The sequence below is a fragment of the Budorcas taxicolor genome, chromosome 9, assembly GCF_023091745.1.
Source record: "Budorcas taxicolor isolate Tak-1 chromosome 9, Takin1.1, whole genome shotgun sequence".
Lineage (NCBI taxonomy): Eukaryota > Metazoa > Chordata > Mammalia > Artiodactyla > Bovidae > Budorcas > Budorcas taxicolor.
The window spans coordinates 75,276,453-75,293,914 of NC_068918.1; the positions used below are offsets into that span (position 1 = coordinate 75,276,453).

At 39.1% G+C, this 17,462-nt stretch overlaps 1 protein-coding gene across 1 annotated transcript in view; it reads left to right on the top strand.

The window, feature by feature from the left end:
* The window catches only part of ADGB (androglobin), a 185,955-nt gene that overhangs the window by 153,613 nt on the left and 14,880 nt on the right, over positions 1-17,462 (top strand). Inside the window, exons 30-33 of the mRNA XM_052645937.1 lie at positions 7,699-7,871; positions 13,839-14,015; positions 14,760-14,862; positions 17,207-17,341. Coding sequence (XP_052501897.1) covers positions 7,699-7,871; positions 13,839-14,015; positions 14,760-14,862; positions 17,207-17,341 — 588 coding nt within the window. The remainder of the gene's footprint in view (positions 1-7,698; positions 7,872-13,838; positions 14,016-14,759; positions 14,863-17,206; positions 17,342-17,462) is intronic.

The following is a 17,462-nucleotide window of genomic DNA, read 5'->3' on the forward strand; positions in this document are numbered from 1 at the left end:
ACCTGTGTGGAGTACCCGAGAACTGGAACCTGAACAGTTTAGACCTGGGAAGTGCAGGCAACCCAGGGCCCACTTTAGACAGTTCCTCTGCAGAGCAACCTGGAGCCTGTGCAGAGTAGACCGGGAAAGCACACACGCCGTGAGTGGGGGCAAACCCAGTGTGGCGAGACACTGCGAGCACTCCCAACACATGCCAGTGAAATTTGCTTGCAGTGTTCCTCCCTCCCCACAGCACGACTGAACAAGTGAGCCTAGATAAGTGACCACCTTCACCCCCTTGTGTCAGGGTGGAAATTAGACACTGAAGAGACCTGCAAACAGAAGAAGCCAAAATAAACAGAGGGAACTGCTTTGGAAGTGACAGGTGCAACAGATTAAAACCCTGTTAACCCTGTAGTTAACACCAACTACGTTGGAAGGGGCCTATAGATGTTGAGAAGTGCAAGCTGGAACAAGGAACTGAAACTGAACTGACCCCACCCTGCCTGCAACAGCACCAGAGAAATTCCTAGATATATTTTTACTATTATATTTTCTTAATTAAATTTTTTTTAATTTTTAAGTCCTCTATGACAGGGAGGCCTGGCGTGCTGCGATTCATGGGGTTGCAAAGAGTCAGACACAACTGAGCGACTGAACTGAACTGAAGTCCTCTATTACTCCTTTAATTTTCATTTTTATAACCTACTATTACCTTGCAAAAAAAAAAGACCTTATTTTTAAGGCAAACTTCATATATTTTTTAAATAATTTTTGTGATTTTGTTTTTTTAATATTGTATTTTTGAGAATCTAACCTCTACTCTAGATTTTTCACCTTTACTTTTTGGTATTTGTTATCAGTTTTGTACCTTTAAGAATCCAATTTTCAGTACCCATTTTTACTTAGGAGTGTGATTACTGTCTTGATTACTCTCTCCCCTTTTGACTCTCCTTTTTCTCCCCCAGGTCACCTCTATCTACTCCCTCCCCCTTCTTTTCTCTAGCCAACTATGAATCTCTTTGTGTGTTCCAGGCTGTGGAGAACACTTAGGGAACTGATTGCTAGCTGGATCTGTCTCTCTCTTTTTGATTCCCCCTTTTCTCCTCTTGGTCACCTCTATCTCCTTCCGCCCTCTTCTCTTCTCTGTGTAACTCCGTGAACCTCTCTGAGGGTTCCAGACTGTGGAGAGCACATAGGGAAATGATTACTGGCTAGATTGCTCTCTCCCCTTTTGAGTCCCCCGCTTCTCCTCCTGGTCACCTTTATCTCCCTTCTTCCTCTTCTATTCTCCATGTAACTCTGTGAACCTCTCTGGGTGTCCCTCACTGTGGAGAATCTTTTCAACATTAACCCAGATATTTTATCATTGGTGCTGTATGGATGGAGAAGTCTTAAGGCTACTGTAAGAATAAGACTGAAAACCAGAGGCAGGAGGCTGAAGTCCAAAACCTGAGAACACCAGAGAACTCCTGACTCCAGGGAACATTAATCGATAAGAGCTCATCCAAAAGCCTCCATACCTACACTGAAACCAAGCACAACCCAAGAGCCAACAAGTTCCAGAGCAAGACAAACCATGCAAATTCTCCAGCAATGCAGGAACATAGCCCTGAGCTTCAATATACAGGCTGCCCAAAGTCACACCAAACCCATAGACATCTCAAAACTCACTACTGGACACTTCATTGCACTCCAGAGAGAAGAAATCCAGCTCTACCCACCAGAATACTGACACAAGCTTCCCCAACCAGGAAACCTTGACAAGCCACTCGTCCAACCCCACCCACAGGGAGGAACCTCCACAATAAAGAGGAATCACAAACTGCCAGAATATAGAAAGGCCACCCCAAACAGAGCAATCTAAACAAGATGAAAAGGCAGAGAAATACTCAGCAGGTAAAGGAACATGATAAGTGCCCACCAAACCAAACAAAAGAAGAGGAGATAGGGAGTCTACCTGAAAAAGAATTCAGAATAATGATAGTGAAAATGATCCAAAATCCTGAAAACAAAATGGAGTTACAGATAAATAGCCTGGAGACAAGAATTGAGAAGATACCAGAAATGTTTAACAAGGACATAGAAGAAATAAAGAAGAGCCAATCAACAATGACTAATGCAATAAATGAGATCAAAAACACTCTGGAGGGAACCAACAGTAGCATAAAGGAGGCAAAAGATAGGATAAGTGAGGTAGAAGATAGAATGGTAGAAATAAATGAAGCAGAGAGGAAAAAAGAATTAAAAGAAATGAGGACAACCTCAAGGACCTCTGGGACTATGTTAAATGCCCCAACATTCGAATCATAGGCGTCCCAGAAGAAGAAGACAAAAAGAAAGGCCATGAGAAAATACTTGAGATAATAGTTGAAAACTTCCCTAAAATGGGGAAGGAAATAGTCATCCAAGTCCAAGAAACCCAGAGAGTCCCAAACAGGATAAACCCAAGGCAAAACACCCCAAGACACATATTACTCAAATTAACAAAGATCAAACACAAAGAACAAATATTAAAAGCAGCAAGGGAAAAACAACAAATAACACACAAGGGGATTCCCATAAGGATAACAGCTGATCTTTCAATAGAAACTCTTCAGGCCAGAAGGGAATGGCAGGACATACTTAAAGTGATGAAAGAGAAAAATCTACAACCCAGATTACTATACCCATACCCAGCAAGGATCTCATTCAAATATGAAGGAGAAATCAAAGGCTTTACAGACAAGCAAAAGCTCAGAGAATTCAGCACCAACAAACTAGCTCTTCAACAAATGCTAAAGGATTTTCTCTAGACAGGAAACACGGAAAGCGGGTATAAAGTCAAACTCAAAACAACACAGTAAATGGCAATGGCGTCATACTTATCAATAATTACCTTAAATGTAAATGGTTTGAATGCCCCAACCAAAAGACAAAGACTGGCTGAATGGATACAAAAACAAGACCCCTATATATGTTGTCTACAAGAGACCCACCTCAAAACAAGGGACACATAAAGACTGAAAGGGAAGGGCTGGAAAAAGATATTTTATGCAAATGGAGACCAAAAGAAAGCAGGAGTAGCAATACTCATATCAGATAAAATAGACTTTAAAATAAAGACTGTGAAAAGAGACAAAGAAGGACACTACATAATGATCAAAGGATCAATCCAAGAAGAAGATATAACGATTATAAATGTATATGCAGCCAACATAGGAGCACCACAATATGTAAGGCAAATGCTAACAAGTATGAAAGAGGAAATTAACAATAACACAGTAATAGTGGGAGACTTTAATACCCCACTCACACCTATGGATAGATCAACTAAACAGAAAATTAAAAAGGAAACACAAACTTGAAAGGACACAATGGACCAGCTAGACTTAATTGACATCTATAGGACATTTCACCCCAAAACAATGAATTTCGCCTTTTTCTCAAGTGCACACGGAACCTTCTCCAAGATAGATCACATCCTGGGCCATAAATCTAGCCTTGGTAAATTCAAAAAAATTGAAATCATTCCAAGCATCTTTTCTGACCACAACACAGTAAGATTAGATGTCAATTACAGGAGAAAAACTATTAAAAATTCCAACATATGGAGGCTAAACAACACGCTTCTGAATAACCAACAAATCACAGAAGAAATTAAAAAAGAAATCAAAATATGCATAGAAACAAATGAAAATGAAAACAAAACAACACAAAACCTATGGGACACTGTAAAAGCAGTGCTAAGGGGAAGGTTCATAGCAATACAGGCTTACCTCAAGAAACAAGAAAAATGTTAAATAAATAACCGAACTCTACACCTAAAGCAACTAGAAAAGGAAGAAATGAAGAACCCCAGGGTTAATAGAAGGAAAGAAATCTTAAAAATTAAGGCAGAAATAAATGAAAAGAAAAAAAAAAAAAGAGACCACAGCAAAAATCAACAAAGCTAAAAGCTGATTCTTTGAGAAGATAAATAAAATTGACAAACCACTAGCCAGACTCATCAAGAAACAAAGGGAGAAGAATCAAATCAACAAAATTAGAAATGAAAATGGAGAAATCACAACAGACAACACAAAAATACAAAGGATCCAATGCATGAGACAGGGTGCTCAGGGCTAGTGCACTGGGATGAACCAGAGGGATGGGATTGGGAGGGAGGTGGGAGCGAGGTTCAGGATATGGAACACATGTACACCCATGGCTGATTCATGTCAATGTATGGCAAAACCAATTCAGTATTGTAAAGTAAAAAAATAAATAATTAAAAAAATAAAAACCAAAGGTACCTTCAGCTTCATTGAATTCTCACTCAGTGGTATTCTTCCATTCAGCCCAACTCTTCGCAGCATTTGCTTCGATGGAAAGGGAAAGCTGTATATATTGCTTAAAAGTCTCTCAAGTATGACTCAGAAATACTTGAGGTAGTTTTAAAACTGTACATTCCTGGGCTCCATATCAGTTAAAAGACACTTGTTTCTTGGAAGAAGAGCTATGACAAACCTAGACAGTGTATTAAAAAGCAGAAACATCACTTTGTCATCAAAGGTCTATATAGTCGAAGCTATGTTTTTTCCAGTAGTCATGTACAGATTTGAGAGTTGGACCATAAAGAAGGCTGAGCACTGAAGAATTGATGCTTTTGAAGTGTGGTGCTGGAGAAGACTGAAGACTCTTGAGAGTCCCTTGGACTGCAAGGAGATCAAAGCAGGTAATTCTACAGAAAAACAATCCTGAATATTCATTGGAAGGACTGATGCTGAAGCTGAAGCTCCAATACTTTGGCCACCTGATGCAAAGAACTGACTCACTGGAAAAGACCTTGATGCTTGGAAAGATGAGGGCAAGAGGAGAAGGGAGTGACAGAGGATGAGAAGGTTGGGTGGCATCCACAACTCAATACATATGTTTGAGAAAACTCCAGGAGATAGTGAAGGAGAGGAAAGCCTAGTGTGCTGTAGTCCAATGGGGTCACAAGAGTCAGATACAACTGAACAAGTGAACAACAACAATATTAAACTCTAAAGGGTTTGACTCTCTGAGGTTTGGGCTTCAAGATCTACATTTTTCAGTCTTCTTGAGTAATTCATTGGAAAAGACTCTGATGCTGGGAGGGATTGGGGGCAGGAGGAGAAGGGGACAACAGAGGATGAGATGGCTGGATGGCATCACTGACTTGATGGATGTGAATCTGAATGAACTCCAGGAGTTGGTGATGGACAGGGAGGCCTGGCATGCTGCGATTCATGGGGTCGCAAAGAGTCGGACACGACTGAGCGACTGAACTGAACTGAACTGAGTAATTCATACATTCATTACAATTGTGAATTGCTGGTTTATGATAAGCATAGCATTACTGGTAACAGAGTTGTCTGGCAGCACTAGGTAAAAAGAATGACTTCCTCTACTCCAGCTTTTATGAAGTCCTGTTATGTAGCACTGGCCACAGAGAGATCTCTAACATATAGTTAAATCCTGACTCTGCTGCCATTGAGACCTCTGGGACCTGCATTTTACTGGGGTAAGAAACTGAGGCGGTAGCTGTAGCCAATGAGGCTGGTCAAGGCCCAGTTTTCTCATACCTGGGCTACAGGTGGAGAGCTGATACTGCACCATCTGTGTGTACCAAAGGCACCATGAGGAGCTCTGCAGGGAAGCAGAGCTGAAATACATGGGCTCACATTTCTGGGCAAGTAGTGCTTTTTCACCCTCAAAGTTTTTGGCTAACCAAGGGGCTCAAAAAACCAAAGAGAAAATATGTCCTTTGCAGTGGCTCCGCCTTCTCTCCTGGGTTTCTGATAAAAGATTATTGTGTGGCTGCCTATAAAAGTCTTTGTCTTTCTGTCTTCTTTGTCCCTTGGTTCAGTTACCATGATCCATCATTTCTCTACCCTTGTGCCTCACTCTTACTCTCATTTTAGTAACCTTATTTTCTTTCTGTGGCCTTATTATTTTCACTTTTCTGCACACAAGTTAAATCAGTCCATTTTTTGCTTTGCCTACTCATCACATCCGAGAGCTGAGCTGTTTGGGATGGAATCTCACCTGCGTCCACAGAGCTTTTTGCTATTTCATGCACTTATGACAAGGTCTCCAGGCCACTGTGAGAAATCTGGCCTATGTGAACCCTCCATTCTCTCAGGATTCTGCTCCAGACAAACATCGTGCAGAGATAACTCAGAAGCCTAAAAGAAGAAAAGAAATCCAGCAGAACATCAATGGAAATACCAGAAAAAGAAAAAAAGGATTCAAAAAATTAAATCCTCCATAAAATTAAAAAAAAAAAAAACTAGCAGAGATTATCAGAATCAACTTTTAGAATTCTGGAAATTACCAAAGGCTCTTTTCCAGAAAAATGACTGTATCTCTTTAAGGACAGGAAGGTTTATAGGATTTTTACTTGCCCCAGTCTCATCTGATGGTCTCCAGCAAAGCAGTGTCTTTGAAATCTAACAATCTGTGTTCCTGGTACAGGAAAATGGGACTGAATCTCTTTCAAAGCCTCATTTCCAGAAAAACAAAAACTGAAAAAAATGTTACCAACAAATCTTTGCTATGAGAAAAACCAGAGGACGTCGTTCAGGCTGAAATCAAAGGATAGTAGGCAGTAACTCGTATCCACATGAAGTGCACTATAAGGGAAATGCAAAAGCACTTAGAGATGAATGAAAAACAGTTAACAACATAGCAAAACGTACCTAAGTCCCTTCTGCTGCTGCTGCTGCTAAGTCGCTTCACTCGTGTTTGACTCTGTGTGACCCCATAGACGGCAGCCCACCAGGCTCCCCCGTCCCTGGGATTCTCTAGGCAACAATACTGGAGTGGGTTGCCATTTCCTTCTCCAGTCCATGAAAGTGAAAAGTCAAAGTGAAGTCGCTAAGTCGTGTCCGACTCTTAGCGACCCCATGGACTGCAGGCTCCTCCGTCCATGGGATTTTCCAGGCAAGAGTGCTGGAGGGGGGTGCCATTGCCTTCTCCAGAAGTCACTTCAGTCATGTCCAGCTCTTTGTGACCCTGTGGACCATCGTCCAACAGAATCCTCTGTCCATGGAATTCTCCAGACGAGAATACTGGAGTGAGTTGCCATGCCCTCTTCCAGAGGATCTTCCCTACCCAGGGATTGAACCCATGTCTCTTATGTCTCCTGCGTTGGCAGGTGGGTTCTTTACCGCTAACACCACCTGAGAAGCCCAATGAAAGCAGTACTAGGAGGGAAATTTATAGCTATAAATGCTTGCATTTAAAATGAACAAAGATCTCAAATCAATCACTTAACTTTCCACCTTAAAAAATAAAAAGCTAGAAAACTGGAAAAGAACTAAAAAACTAAACCCAAAATAGGCAGTGGGAAGGGATTAATAAATATTAAAACAGAGATAAATCAATTCAACATTGTACTGAAGATATTAGTCAAGGCAATTAGGCAAGAAAAGGACCTAAGAACATCCAGATCAGGAATAAATTAGATAGTAGTGATCATTACATAACTTTATGAATAAACCAAAACTACAGATTTATAATTTCAATGGGGAGTTTATAGTATGTGAATTATCTCTCGATTGTATAAAAGTGAGTCTCATAGGTCTTTATAAAAATTCTGTTCATTTGCTTGTTTGTTTAAAAAAAGAAAAAAAAATTCCAAAGGTCTGTACTAAACAGTTTTCTTTGACTTCTTCCCTTTTTCCTATATGATATGTTATATCATGACTCACTGGTTTCCTTTTTTTCTGCTAGCACATGGGGAGAAACATGAGGAATTAATTACCTTAGGAAGTCCAGATGCCCACACCATCAGTGAGGGACAAAAATCTTCAGGAACTTCCAAAGGAACAAGAAAAGGTAAAGAAAAGTCTTCTGAGAAAGAAAGGACAGCCAAAGAAAAACAAGCACCTCGCTTTGAGCCTCAGGTGGGTGTGATGCTGTTTCTTATCTTTCTTAACAGAATCGCTTAATAGCTTTAGGCTCATTGGGTCATTGGTTAAATACCATATCTTTTAAGGAAAAAATTGAAAAATTCCATCTCCTTGTGTCCAGCAATCATCTGGATACTTTAAATACTTTAAATGCCCAATTCCTTGGACATCTTCTGTAAGCAGTCTTCTTTAGTTTAGTATCAAAAAGCATTAACTGAGCTTTTAATATGTAAGATGTTTTGGGGACTTGGATTTCTGATGTTACCTTCAAAAAACTCACAGTCTAATGGAGGAGACTGAAGGTAAAAAGAGAGTTGTGATGTTACATATGATATGCACAGTGGTAGAAAGGATAGGTACCTCTGCCTAGAGGAATCCTGAACTGAGTCAGTGATCAAAGACGTGCTGAGGCGAAATCCAACACAATCTGGTTTCTTAGTCACTAAGTTATGAGGTTAAGTAAGGGTCAAGTGGAGAGGAGCCTTCAAGCCTGGTTAGAAAGGTGGGACTATATAAGCCAGGGATCCTGATTCCAAATTTTTTCACTGCCAGTTAAGTAATCCCCATGATTAGGGGTAAGGAGGAGTATGTGGGTGGGAAATCTGAGGAGTACAAGTACAATCCTAAAGATACTCAGATTCAAGCTGTTTAAACACTGAACTCAAGACAAATTATCTGTAAGGACAAAATCTTCCCATCATTGGTGCTTGCAGCTTAGGCTATGCAGGGCTTGGGAGTGGAAGGTGGGGCCTTTAAGAAGTGTATTGACATGATGAGATTTACATTTCAGATACCTTGATGACTTTTAAGGGTATGAAATTAAAAGCAAAAAGACAAGATAGGAAGACCATCAGAAAGCAGTGTAATAGTCCAGACAAAAGGGTACAAGCTGTTTCAGATACAAGTCAAAGAAAGGAAGAAGAAGACAAATGAAGAACTAGCTAAGAAACAAACTCAGTATGTAGTTATTAATCCAAAGGGGATGACAAACAGCAAGAAGGAACAAAGGATATCTCCCAGCTTGGTTAACCAAATAGTATATTGGTAGTAAAACACACACTAAAGAAAAATGAACAGATTCAAAGATGATGACTCCATTTTCCCATACTCCAGTCAGAGAAATACATGTCCACTTGCATTTTCAAGGTGTAATTTCTTAGCTCTTGGAGTATACCTTTGGAAACATTGAAAGGTAAATAACCTTAACTTAACTTCCACTGGTGGCAAGGGGAAACTGAGGGGCTGGTGGTGCTTAGGGTGTTGCTCTTCTGTTTGTGTTGAAAGCTCAGCTGTTGCAAGCCAGCTCCAGTCCAATGTCAATGCCAGGAAGAGGAGAATTGCCACTGTTACAGAAGCAGTTTCAGCCTGCATCCCATTATGCAAATGGTCTTTTGAAGAAGTAGAGAAGCAAGCAACAGTGTTTCTTAGGCCCACCTCAGCTTTATTGGAGAATAAGCCACATCAGCCTACAAAGAGGATTTCGTATAAGCAAAATGAAGTGTAAACAGACCAAAATGAAGCACATACTTCAAGTAACACTGGTTACTCTACAAGCAACCAAGGTTTATATATTAGAAACTTGAAATTTAGCATTTGTGCTCCTAAGGGACTTAGAAAAGTGAGCATTCATATGTCACCATTGAACTTTGTTTCAAAGGGTGTTATGGCAATCAGAATGAAATGATTTCATGTTTAGCTCAATAAGGCAAGTTCTCAAATATTAAGAAAAGTATCCTACAGTGGCCAATGAAAACAGGTAAATGTTAAGCAAACTGCCAAATCTCTGAAAAAACAGTGTTAAATCAGCAGAAAAGAGAAGTCAGGGAATTAAGATGAAGGAAGAGTAAACAAAGTCGTTGTCATAGCACAAATGGTTTAACCACAAAATTTGGAGAGTCATTCTACCTTTCATCAAATCATATTAATTCATACCTGAAAGGTGAGGGGAAAAGTCTCCAAAAAAGGAAATAGACATTTCCAAGACAAATCATAAATTGAAAATAGAAACACTGAAACGAGAAAATACAGTTCTTCAGTTACTGGTGTCCTGACTTGTAAGAAGCTAAACTCAGAATCTTCTTTATATGCTGTGGACAAGCCTATAAGTCCAAGTGGGTCACCTGAGCTTCCTCTAGTTTCTATTAATACTAAACAAAGTACTGCGAACTCTCTTACTCATTTCAATGAAGGTGGATGAGCTTTAGTGTAGATAGTTATATTGGTGTACTCGTTACCAAATTAAAGTATGATTCAGTTCCAGGAAGAGGCAGTTAAAAGTAAGCAAGACTAGCAGCAAAGACAAAAATGGAGAGCAGAAAAAAACATTTATCTCTTCAACAAGAAAAACTGCCAGGATAAGTATTGATGACAGAACCTGGGCATTCATTCAAGCATTAAGAACAACTGACCCAAAGCTCTGTGTTAATGTATTGAAGAAGTGACTTTCATCTTCAGAAATTTCCTGAGGGAAAAGGAGTGGCTGCCAAGGAAATAATTATCCCATATTTTTTAGGGCTGAGACAAATTGAAGATGGCATTTTTCAGACTGCATTTAGAAAAATGTTGGCTTCACTTTGGCTACATGAATCCAGTGAAAGGAAGACTTTGCACAATTGGTGATGGAGGAATAAGGGATGTGACAACTCATCAGACATTGTGCAAATCAGCTGAACTCACACACAGCCAGTTTATCAGTTCTTTGACTGCATTTGCGGTGGAAGTACAAGCACCATATTAGCTTCATGTTGGAATCGTTTCATACGTCCTTGGGTGAATGTAAGGAACTCTGTCAAAAATGAAGATAAGATGTGTTTTCACAAAATGTCATTGTTGGAACCATCCAAATGAATTGAAGCCCAGCATTTTATGATAGTCAAACTTTGGGAAATATTCTTAAGGATAAAATGGGATACACACTGATGACAGGAATAGCAAGAAATCCCAGAAGTCTTAAGGTAGCTGCAGTAGGTACCATGGTAAACAGAGGGATAATGCCAACAGCTTTTATTACTAGCTCTTAGTAGTTGGGAGGCTGTCAGTATAAGATGTGGTAGGCCACCAGAGCTGCATCTGCTGCTCCAGGCTACTTTGCAAAGCGTGCATTTGGAAAATGATCTTCATCAAGAAGGAAGTTTGCTTCCAACTAACCCCTCAGTATTAGCAATGAATGAGTGTAAATGTCTTTGGTCAGACATCCCATTAGCATGCCTAGGACATTGAATATTGGGCATTGGACATTATGAGAGTGATGTAAGAAACACTGTGACATACACACTCTTGAAAACCAAACTGAAGTTATCAACAGTGCTACAGATACAGAAAAAAACCCACATAATACTTGATGTTCTGTTATTTCCTGTTACCTATTTTGGATTCAATCCCATAATGTGTAAACACTTAACTCCAGATGAAAGCTGAAACAAAAAGCTGGATAAGATTCAGGTAAAAGGGTTGAAGTCCATAGAAAGAAAATAAGGAAAAAATAGAAAAACTTGCAAAAATATTGTCCAAAAAATTTATTCAGAAAGCTAATGATCGGGTAAAACTAAAAATGGACATGTGTGAAAGCCTTCTGTTCTTTTCCAAACTGTGAGGAATGCGTGCATATTCTCCAAAATGAAAGTCTGTTCAGAAGATATATCAAGTTTAGTATGGAATTGTGGGATTCAGCATGAGGTTAACTTTCAAACACCCAAAAGTTCTAGGGAATCCTGAAAAAGATGATGTTTAGACCATCATGCAAAGTACAAAGGGTATGTTTGCTTTCAGAATTCATACGGGATTTGGGTTTTATGACATTAATAATGAACTAAGCTTTAGGAATCTTAATATCGTGCTAGCTGATTTTAGTAGCTTTTGGTATGATATTGTTGGTTGTTTGAAAATTTATTAACATATGAACCAAACATCATATACTTTGCATTTTTGCTTTAGTCACCAAAATCAGGTTGAATGTATTTGATCACTGATCTTATTTCATTTGAAGAAGCTACTCTCTTCCTAAATTTACATTACTTACATTCTCACTAGCTGTATTCTACAGTCCAAGTGTTGCCTTTTAGTGTAATATCATCTAAAAAATGCAGAAAAATGGTACATTCTCTATCAAATTACAATTATGTTTGAAACGTGAAAGAATCAGATGATGTTTTCTATTCAAAATGTGTTTCTTGCAACATTGTGTGGCTCAAAAATATAGATGAAGTTCCACTCAACCACTTTTTTTGCCTTGAAACTTCAAGATAATGTTGAGTGTTAACTTTTCTAAATGTAGCTCCAGTTTATCACTCACTGATATATAATCAATGATTTGAATTTTCTGAGAAAATAGTCCTATCATTAACAACTACAACGAAACCATTCCAAGTTAAAGCAATTAAGCTAAATTCAATCCATAAATTCTTACAGACATGGGGCCTTCCCTTAGTTCTTCAAAGTGTTCCATTCCCTAATCAAAACTTTATCCTGGAGAAGTTTCTTAAAAACTTATTTATCAAGCAGTATGAAAGATGGCAAGAGCTTATGTGCTGTGCTTTAGAAAGAACAAATAAAAGAATTTCCAACTGTGAGATTTAAATTTTCATCAGAGTAGTAAGGGAATATTGTAGAAAGCTAGATCTTTTTGGTAACATTAAAACCAAACTGCTTATAAAAACTATTCAGTGGCGCCCCCAATCTCCACTTCCCCGTCTGCGTTATATAATATGGATAATTGCCATTGTCTCAGTTTATGGCAGAGAAGGCAATGGCACCTCACTCCAGTACTCTTGCCTGGAAAATCCCATGGATGAAGGAGCCTGGTAGGCTGCAGTCCATGGGGTCGCTACAAGTCAGACACGACTGAAGCGACTTACCAGCAGCAGCAGCAGCAGCAGGCTTATGGAAAGTGCTAGAAACCACATCAGATTCAAGCTCCTCTCCCTACCAGATTGCTACCCATAAGTCTCAATTTTCTAGACATTTTCAAGCCCTAAGACAATCAGCTCCCAGCCTAAGGTGCATGAAAGTGATCCTACAAGACATCAAAATGTCATCTTTCATAATAAATGTATATCAATATATACGGACTTGGAAATAACTATTTCTGCCCTCATGTAAACAGATGGTATGAATGAGCCTAAGTGGAATTTAGAATTATTTATAGTTTTTAGTTAAAATTTGCATATAGTGAAATACAGCAATATTAAATATACACTTCAGTGAGATGAATTTTGCCAAGTGCACTCATCATGTAACCCATATATCTCTGTCAAGGTTTAGGTTATAGCCCATTTCCATAAGCTTAGCAATTCCCCTAAACCTCTCCACAGTGGATTCTGTCATTCCCACACCTCTCCCCGATGCAAGTTTTGCCTGTCCTGGAATTTCATACAAATGAATCATACAAGATGTACTCTTCCATGTTCACCTTCTTTATTTCAGTATATTGTCTGTGTGAACTTCAATCACACGATGGTGTGCATTAATAGTTTATTACTTTTTAATGTTAAGTAGCAGTCCATGTGAGCTTTCCAGGTGGCTCAGTGGTAAAGAATCTGCCTTCCAAGCAGGAGAGATAGGTTTGATCCCTGGATTGAGAAGATCCCCTGGTGAAGGAAATAGCAAGCCTCTCCAGTATACTTGCCTGGGAAATCCCATGGACAGAGGAGCCTGGTGGGCTACTGTTCATAGGGTCACAAAGAGTCTGACACAACTTCCCAACTAAACAACAACAACAAAGTAATATACTACAGTTGGTTTATCCATTCATCAATTGACAGATGTTTATATCATTTTCCATTTTCTGGCTGTAATGAATGAGGCTATAATAAATGTTCTTTTCCAAGTCGTTTTGCAAGTACATGTTTTCATTTCTCTTGGGTAAAATACTTTATAGCGAAATTATGGATCATAAAGTAAAATCTAGACCCTCTTGAAAGGAAGAAAGCATCTGACCCAAACTTTTTTACTGTGCTTTGTCAGATGTACGCTGCCCACCCTCAACAAGAAGACCCAAATAAACCCTACTGGATTCTGAGGCTGGTCACTGAGCACAATGAAGCGGAGTTTTTTGAAGTGAAAAAAGATACAGAACGAACAGATGAAATCCGAGCCATGAAGCAAGCCTGGGAGATGACGGAGCCAGGAAGATCAATCAAGGTTATCTGAGTTTGAAAAATTGTCCTTTACCTTTCATTCCTGGGTGTGGTCTGAAGGAAGAGCCATATTAGTGAAACCACGTAGTCTTTACTTTAGGAAATATCTGAAATTTTGTCAGACATCAACTAACTAAATATTAAGACCACATTTGGACACATTGTGAAATGTTATTAATACTATCTGGATACCCAGATGACTTGTGAAAGCAAAGCACGTTATGGTAACACTTTCGGCCCAAACCTTAGGTCACCTTGTTCTTACACATCATCTGGGATTAACACTGTGTCCTTAACACTGCCAACTAAAAAAGCATAAAAATGTCTAATACATGCTTTCAAGTATTCTGAACACGCGTTAGATAAAAAAGAAGCATGCACTGCCCTTGTGAAATACATGTACTTCATGATTCCTCCTCTCTCTATTTTATATGAGTCATTGTCATAGTGAAACATTGTTATTATATATGTTTCATATCCCCAGCTCAGGGTTATTGAGGCAGAGGAAAACAGTTCAGCAGCAACTGGATCTGAGCTGGCTTGCCCAGTGTTTAAGTTTTAGGACTGCTTCTTCACTAGTTCTCACAAATCACTGTCAAAATCATGAACAGTTCAGAATTTTTTTTCTTTGATGATTCGTAACAGCTGGCCTGGACCAGACTGCCATATTCATTGACATTTTCCCTTATCATGAGTACTGTTGAGATGGTGTTTCCTGGACTATGTGTTGATGCTGTCTGTCTTTTAGGCTGCCCAGGCTCGTCTCCATTATCTCAGCCAGTTCATTAGGAAAACACCTGATGCTGAGTGCGTGCCTGTGTCTGAAAGCCAAACCAAAGCAGGGGAAGAAGGTCAGTGGGCCCTGTCCCAGCTACCCCAAGCATGGAGCCGTTACCTGCACTTCTTAATAGCTAGTCAACAAGTTATGCTTGCTAAAAAGAAAAAAATTCAGAATCTATTTCCTTATAGGATTGTAAAGTCATGGACTGTTCAATAAGAAAATAAGTTCTGAAGCATTTTCTTTTTACCAAGCAGATGTTCACTTTGTCCCCAAGTAGATATGATTCTCACCACTTAAGAAAAGATGAAACCAGAAATAAGGGTGCAGTCTGGTTAGAAAGTAGCAGTATATGGACTTGAAGGCAGGGATACAACTATAAATCTGGCACTTTTCTAATCCCAATAACAATAAATAATAGCAATAAGAATCATAGTAATGAAGTTAACTACTTTTATTGAGTGACTTGCTTGGGTCTAGGATTATGAAATACTATGCTATTGTTTAGTTGCTAAGTCATGTCCAACTCTTTGTGACCCCATGGACTGTAACCCACCAGGTCCCTCTGACCATAGGATTTTCCAGCCAAGAATACTGGAATGGGTTTCCATTTCCTTCTCCAGGGGATCTTCCCTAGCCAGGGTCAAACATGGGTCTTCTGCTTTGGCCGACAGATTCTTTACCTCTATCTCATCTAATACTCATATCATCCCACTGATATATAATATTATTTCCAACTTACCAGGACACAGACCCAGAATAATTTTCTAAATTCACAAGCTACCTAGAAACAGAGCCAGCAAGCAGACAGTGCTCTTCATTACCCACCACACTGCACTGTCCAGGGAGGCTAAAGACATTCACTTCACAAATTGTGCTTTTCCACTTGCACATCTTCAGGAGTATAACTCAACTGTTATAAAAGTAAAGTTCCATAACTTTTAATATGAAAAGTATAAACAATAAATTTCATCCTAATCCTGTTTTTCTGGGGTGGGCACAAAGTGCTTTTGTTCACTAACTGACTTTAACCTACGGCAACTATGAGGTAGACCTTATTATTTATTCCTATTTTATAGCATTTAGAGACAAAAACTCAGAGGGTCACCTTATTCTTCCTACATCATATATCTAAAAATTGACAAAAATTGAAATATTTCTAACTCTTAAAGTACTCATTCCTGTAATAAGTAGAGTCTAATGTAATGGCTTTCTGGGTAGCTCAAACAGTAAAGAATCTTCCTGCAATGCAGGAGACCTGGGTTCCGTTTCTGGGTTGGGAAGATTCCCTGGAGAAGGGAATGGCAACCCACTCCAGTATTCTTGCCTGGAGAATCCCATGGACAGAGGATCCTGGTGGGCTACAGTCCTTGGGGTCATAAAGAGTTGGACATGATGGAGTGACTAATACTTTCACTTTTTTTTTCAATATAATGTTAGGAATATAAAGGTGAATAGAATACAGTCCTTGTTCATTAAGTTCTAGATTTTATTATTAAGTTTTTTAAAGTTATGTTAAGTTTATGTAAAAGAAAATTTACTGCACTGAATACTTGTTAAAAATGACAGAGAAGATTTTATTCAAGAAAAGATTGAGGGCAGGAGAGCAGGAGAGCATGGGGTGATAGAGTATGAGATGGTTGGATGGTGTCATTGACTCAAAGGACATGAGTTTGAGCAAACTCCAGGAGATGGTGAAGGACAGGGAAGCCTGGCTAACCAGAAAGCCATTACATTGTAGGAGGAGAGAGATTGAACTCAATTCTGAACACAACAGAAACCAGTGAAGATTTATAACAAGCAGGGAACTAATGAAAAATACCTCTATGAATTTGGCTAGGTATCAAGGGTCAGGGAAGAGAAATTTGATTAAATATCAAGTAAGGAAGATAAGACGTTTAATTGGATATCAGTGGTGGGGAGATTCTCAACAAACTAGTTTAGCTGGATTCTTTGCTAAAACTGGGATTCACCACCGGTTAAGGACAAAGCCAAGTGGAGAATAGAGCTCAGAGAAGGCTGACCTTATCATGTAAACTACAGTTAATAAAGACACATATTTTAATTGAACAGCTTGGTGTATTTTCACATACATGTATACACAGGAGCCACTGTTCAGATCACAATAAAACATCCCAGTAGTCCTCTTCATTCTCTCTCCCAGACTTTTCCTTCCTCAAAAAACCATTCGTCTGATCTCTATCATGATGAATTGATTTTTCCCATTCTTGAACTTTACATATTTATGTGTTCTATATGTCTTGTTATTTTTGTGTGTGTGATTTCATAGAATGCAAGGTTTTTTTTAGTGCTGCATATGTCGTATAAAGTTTAGTAGTAACATCTTCGAGTGCCATAAAAGAGTCAGATAAAAAGAGTTCCATGAATTTTGATAACAAAGAGTCTATACCCATCAGGGAGCATGCTGTGGAAGAAGTGGCAAGTAGGCAAGGGCATGAAGGATCTAGCAAAGTCAACAAACAGTGAAAGTGGAGGATCTTCCCCAGCAGGGAAGGAAGAGCGAGATCAGAGCTTACGGAGGGAAAATATCAGTAAGTATTGCCCTTATTGGTAAGATAAATCCATATTTTGAAATAGAGATTCTGGACAAGATATTATTTTAACATATATGATGGCTAAGGCTGAACACGGAAAAATATGTATACAGGATTC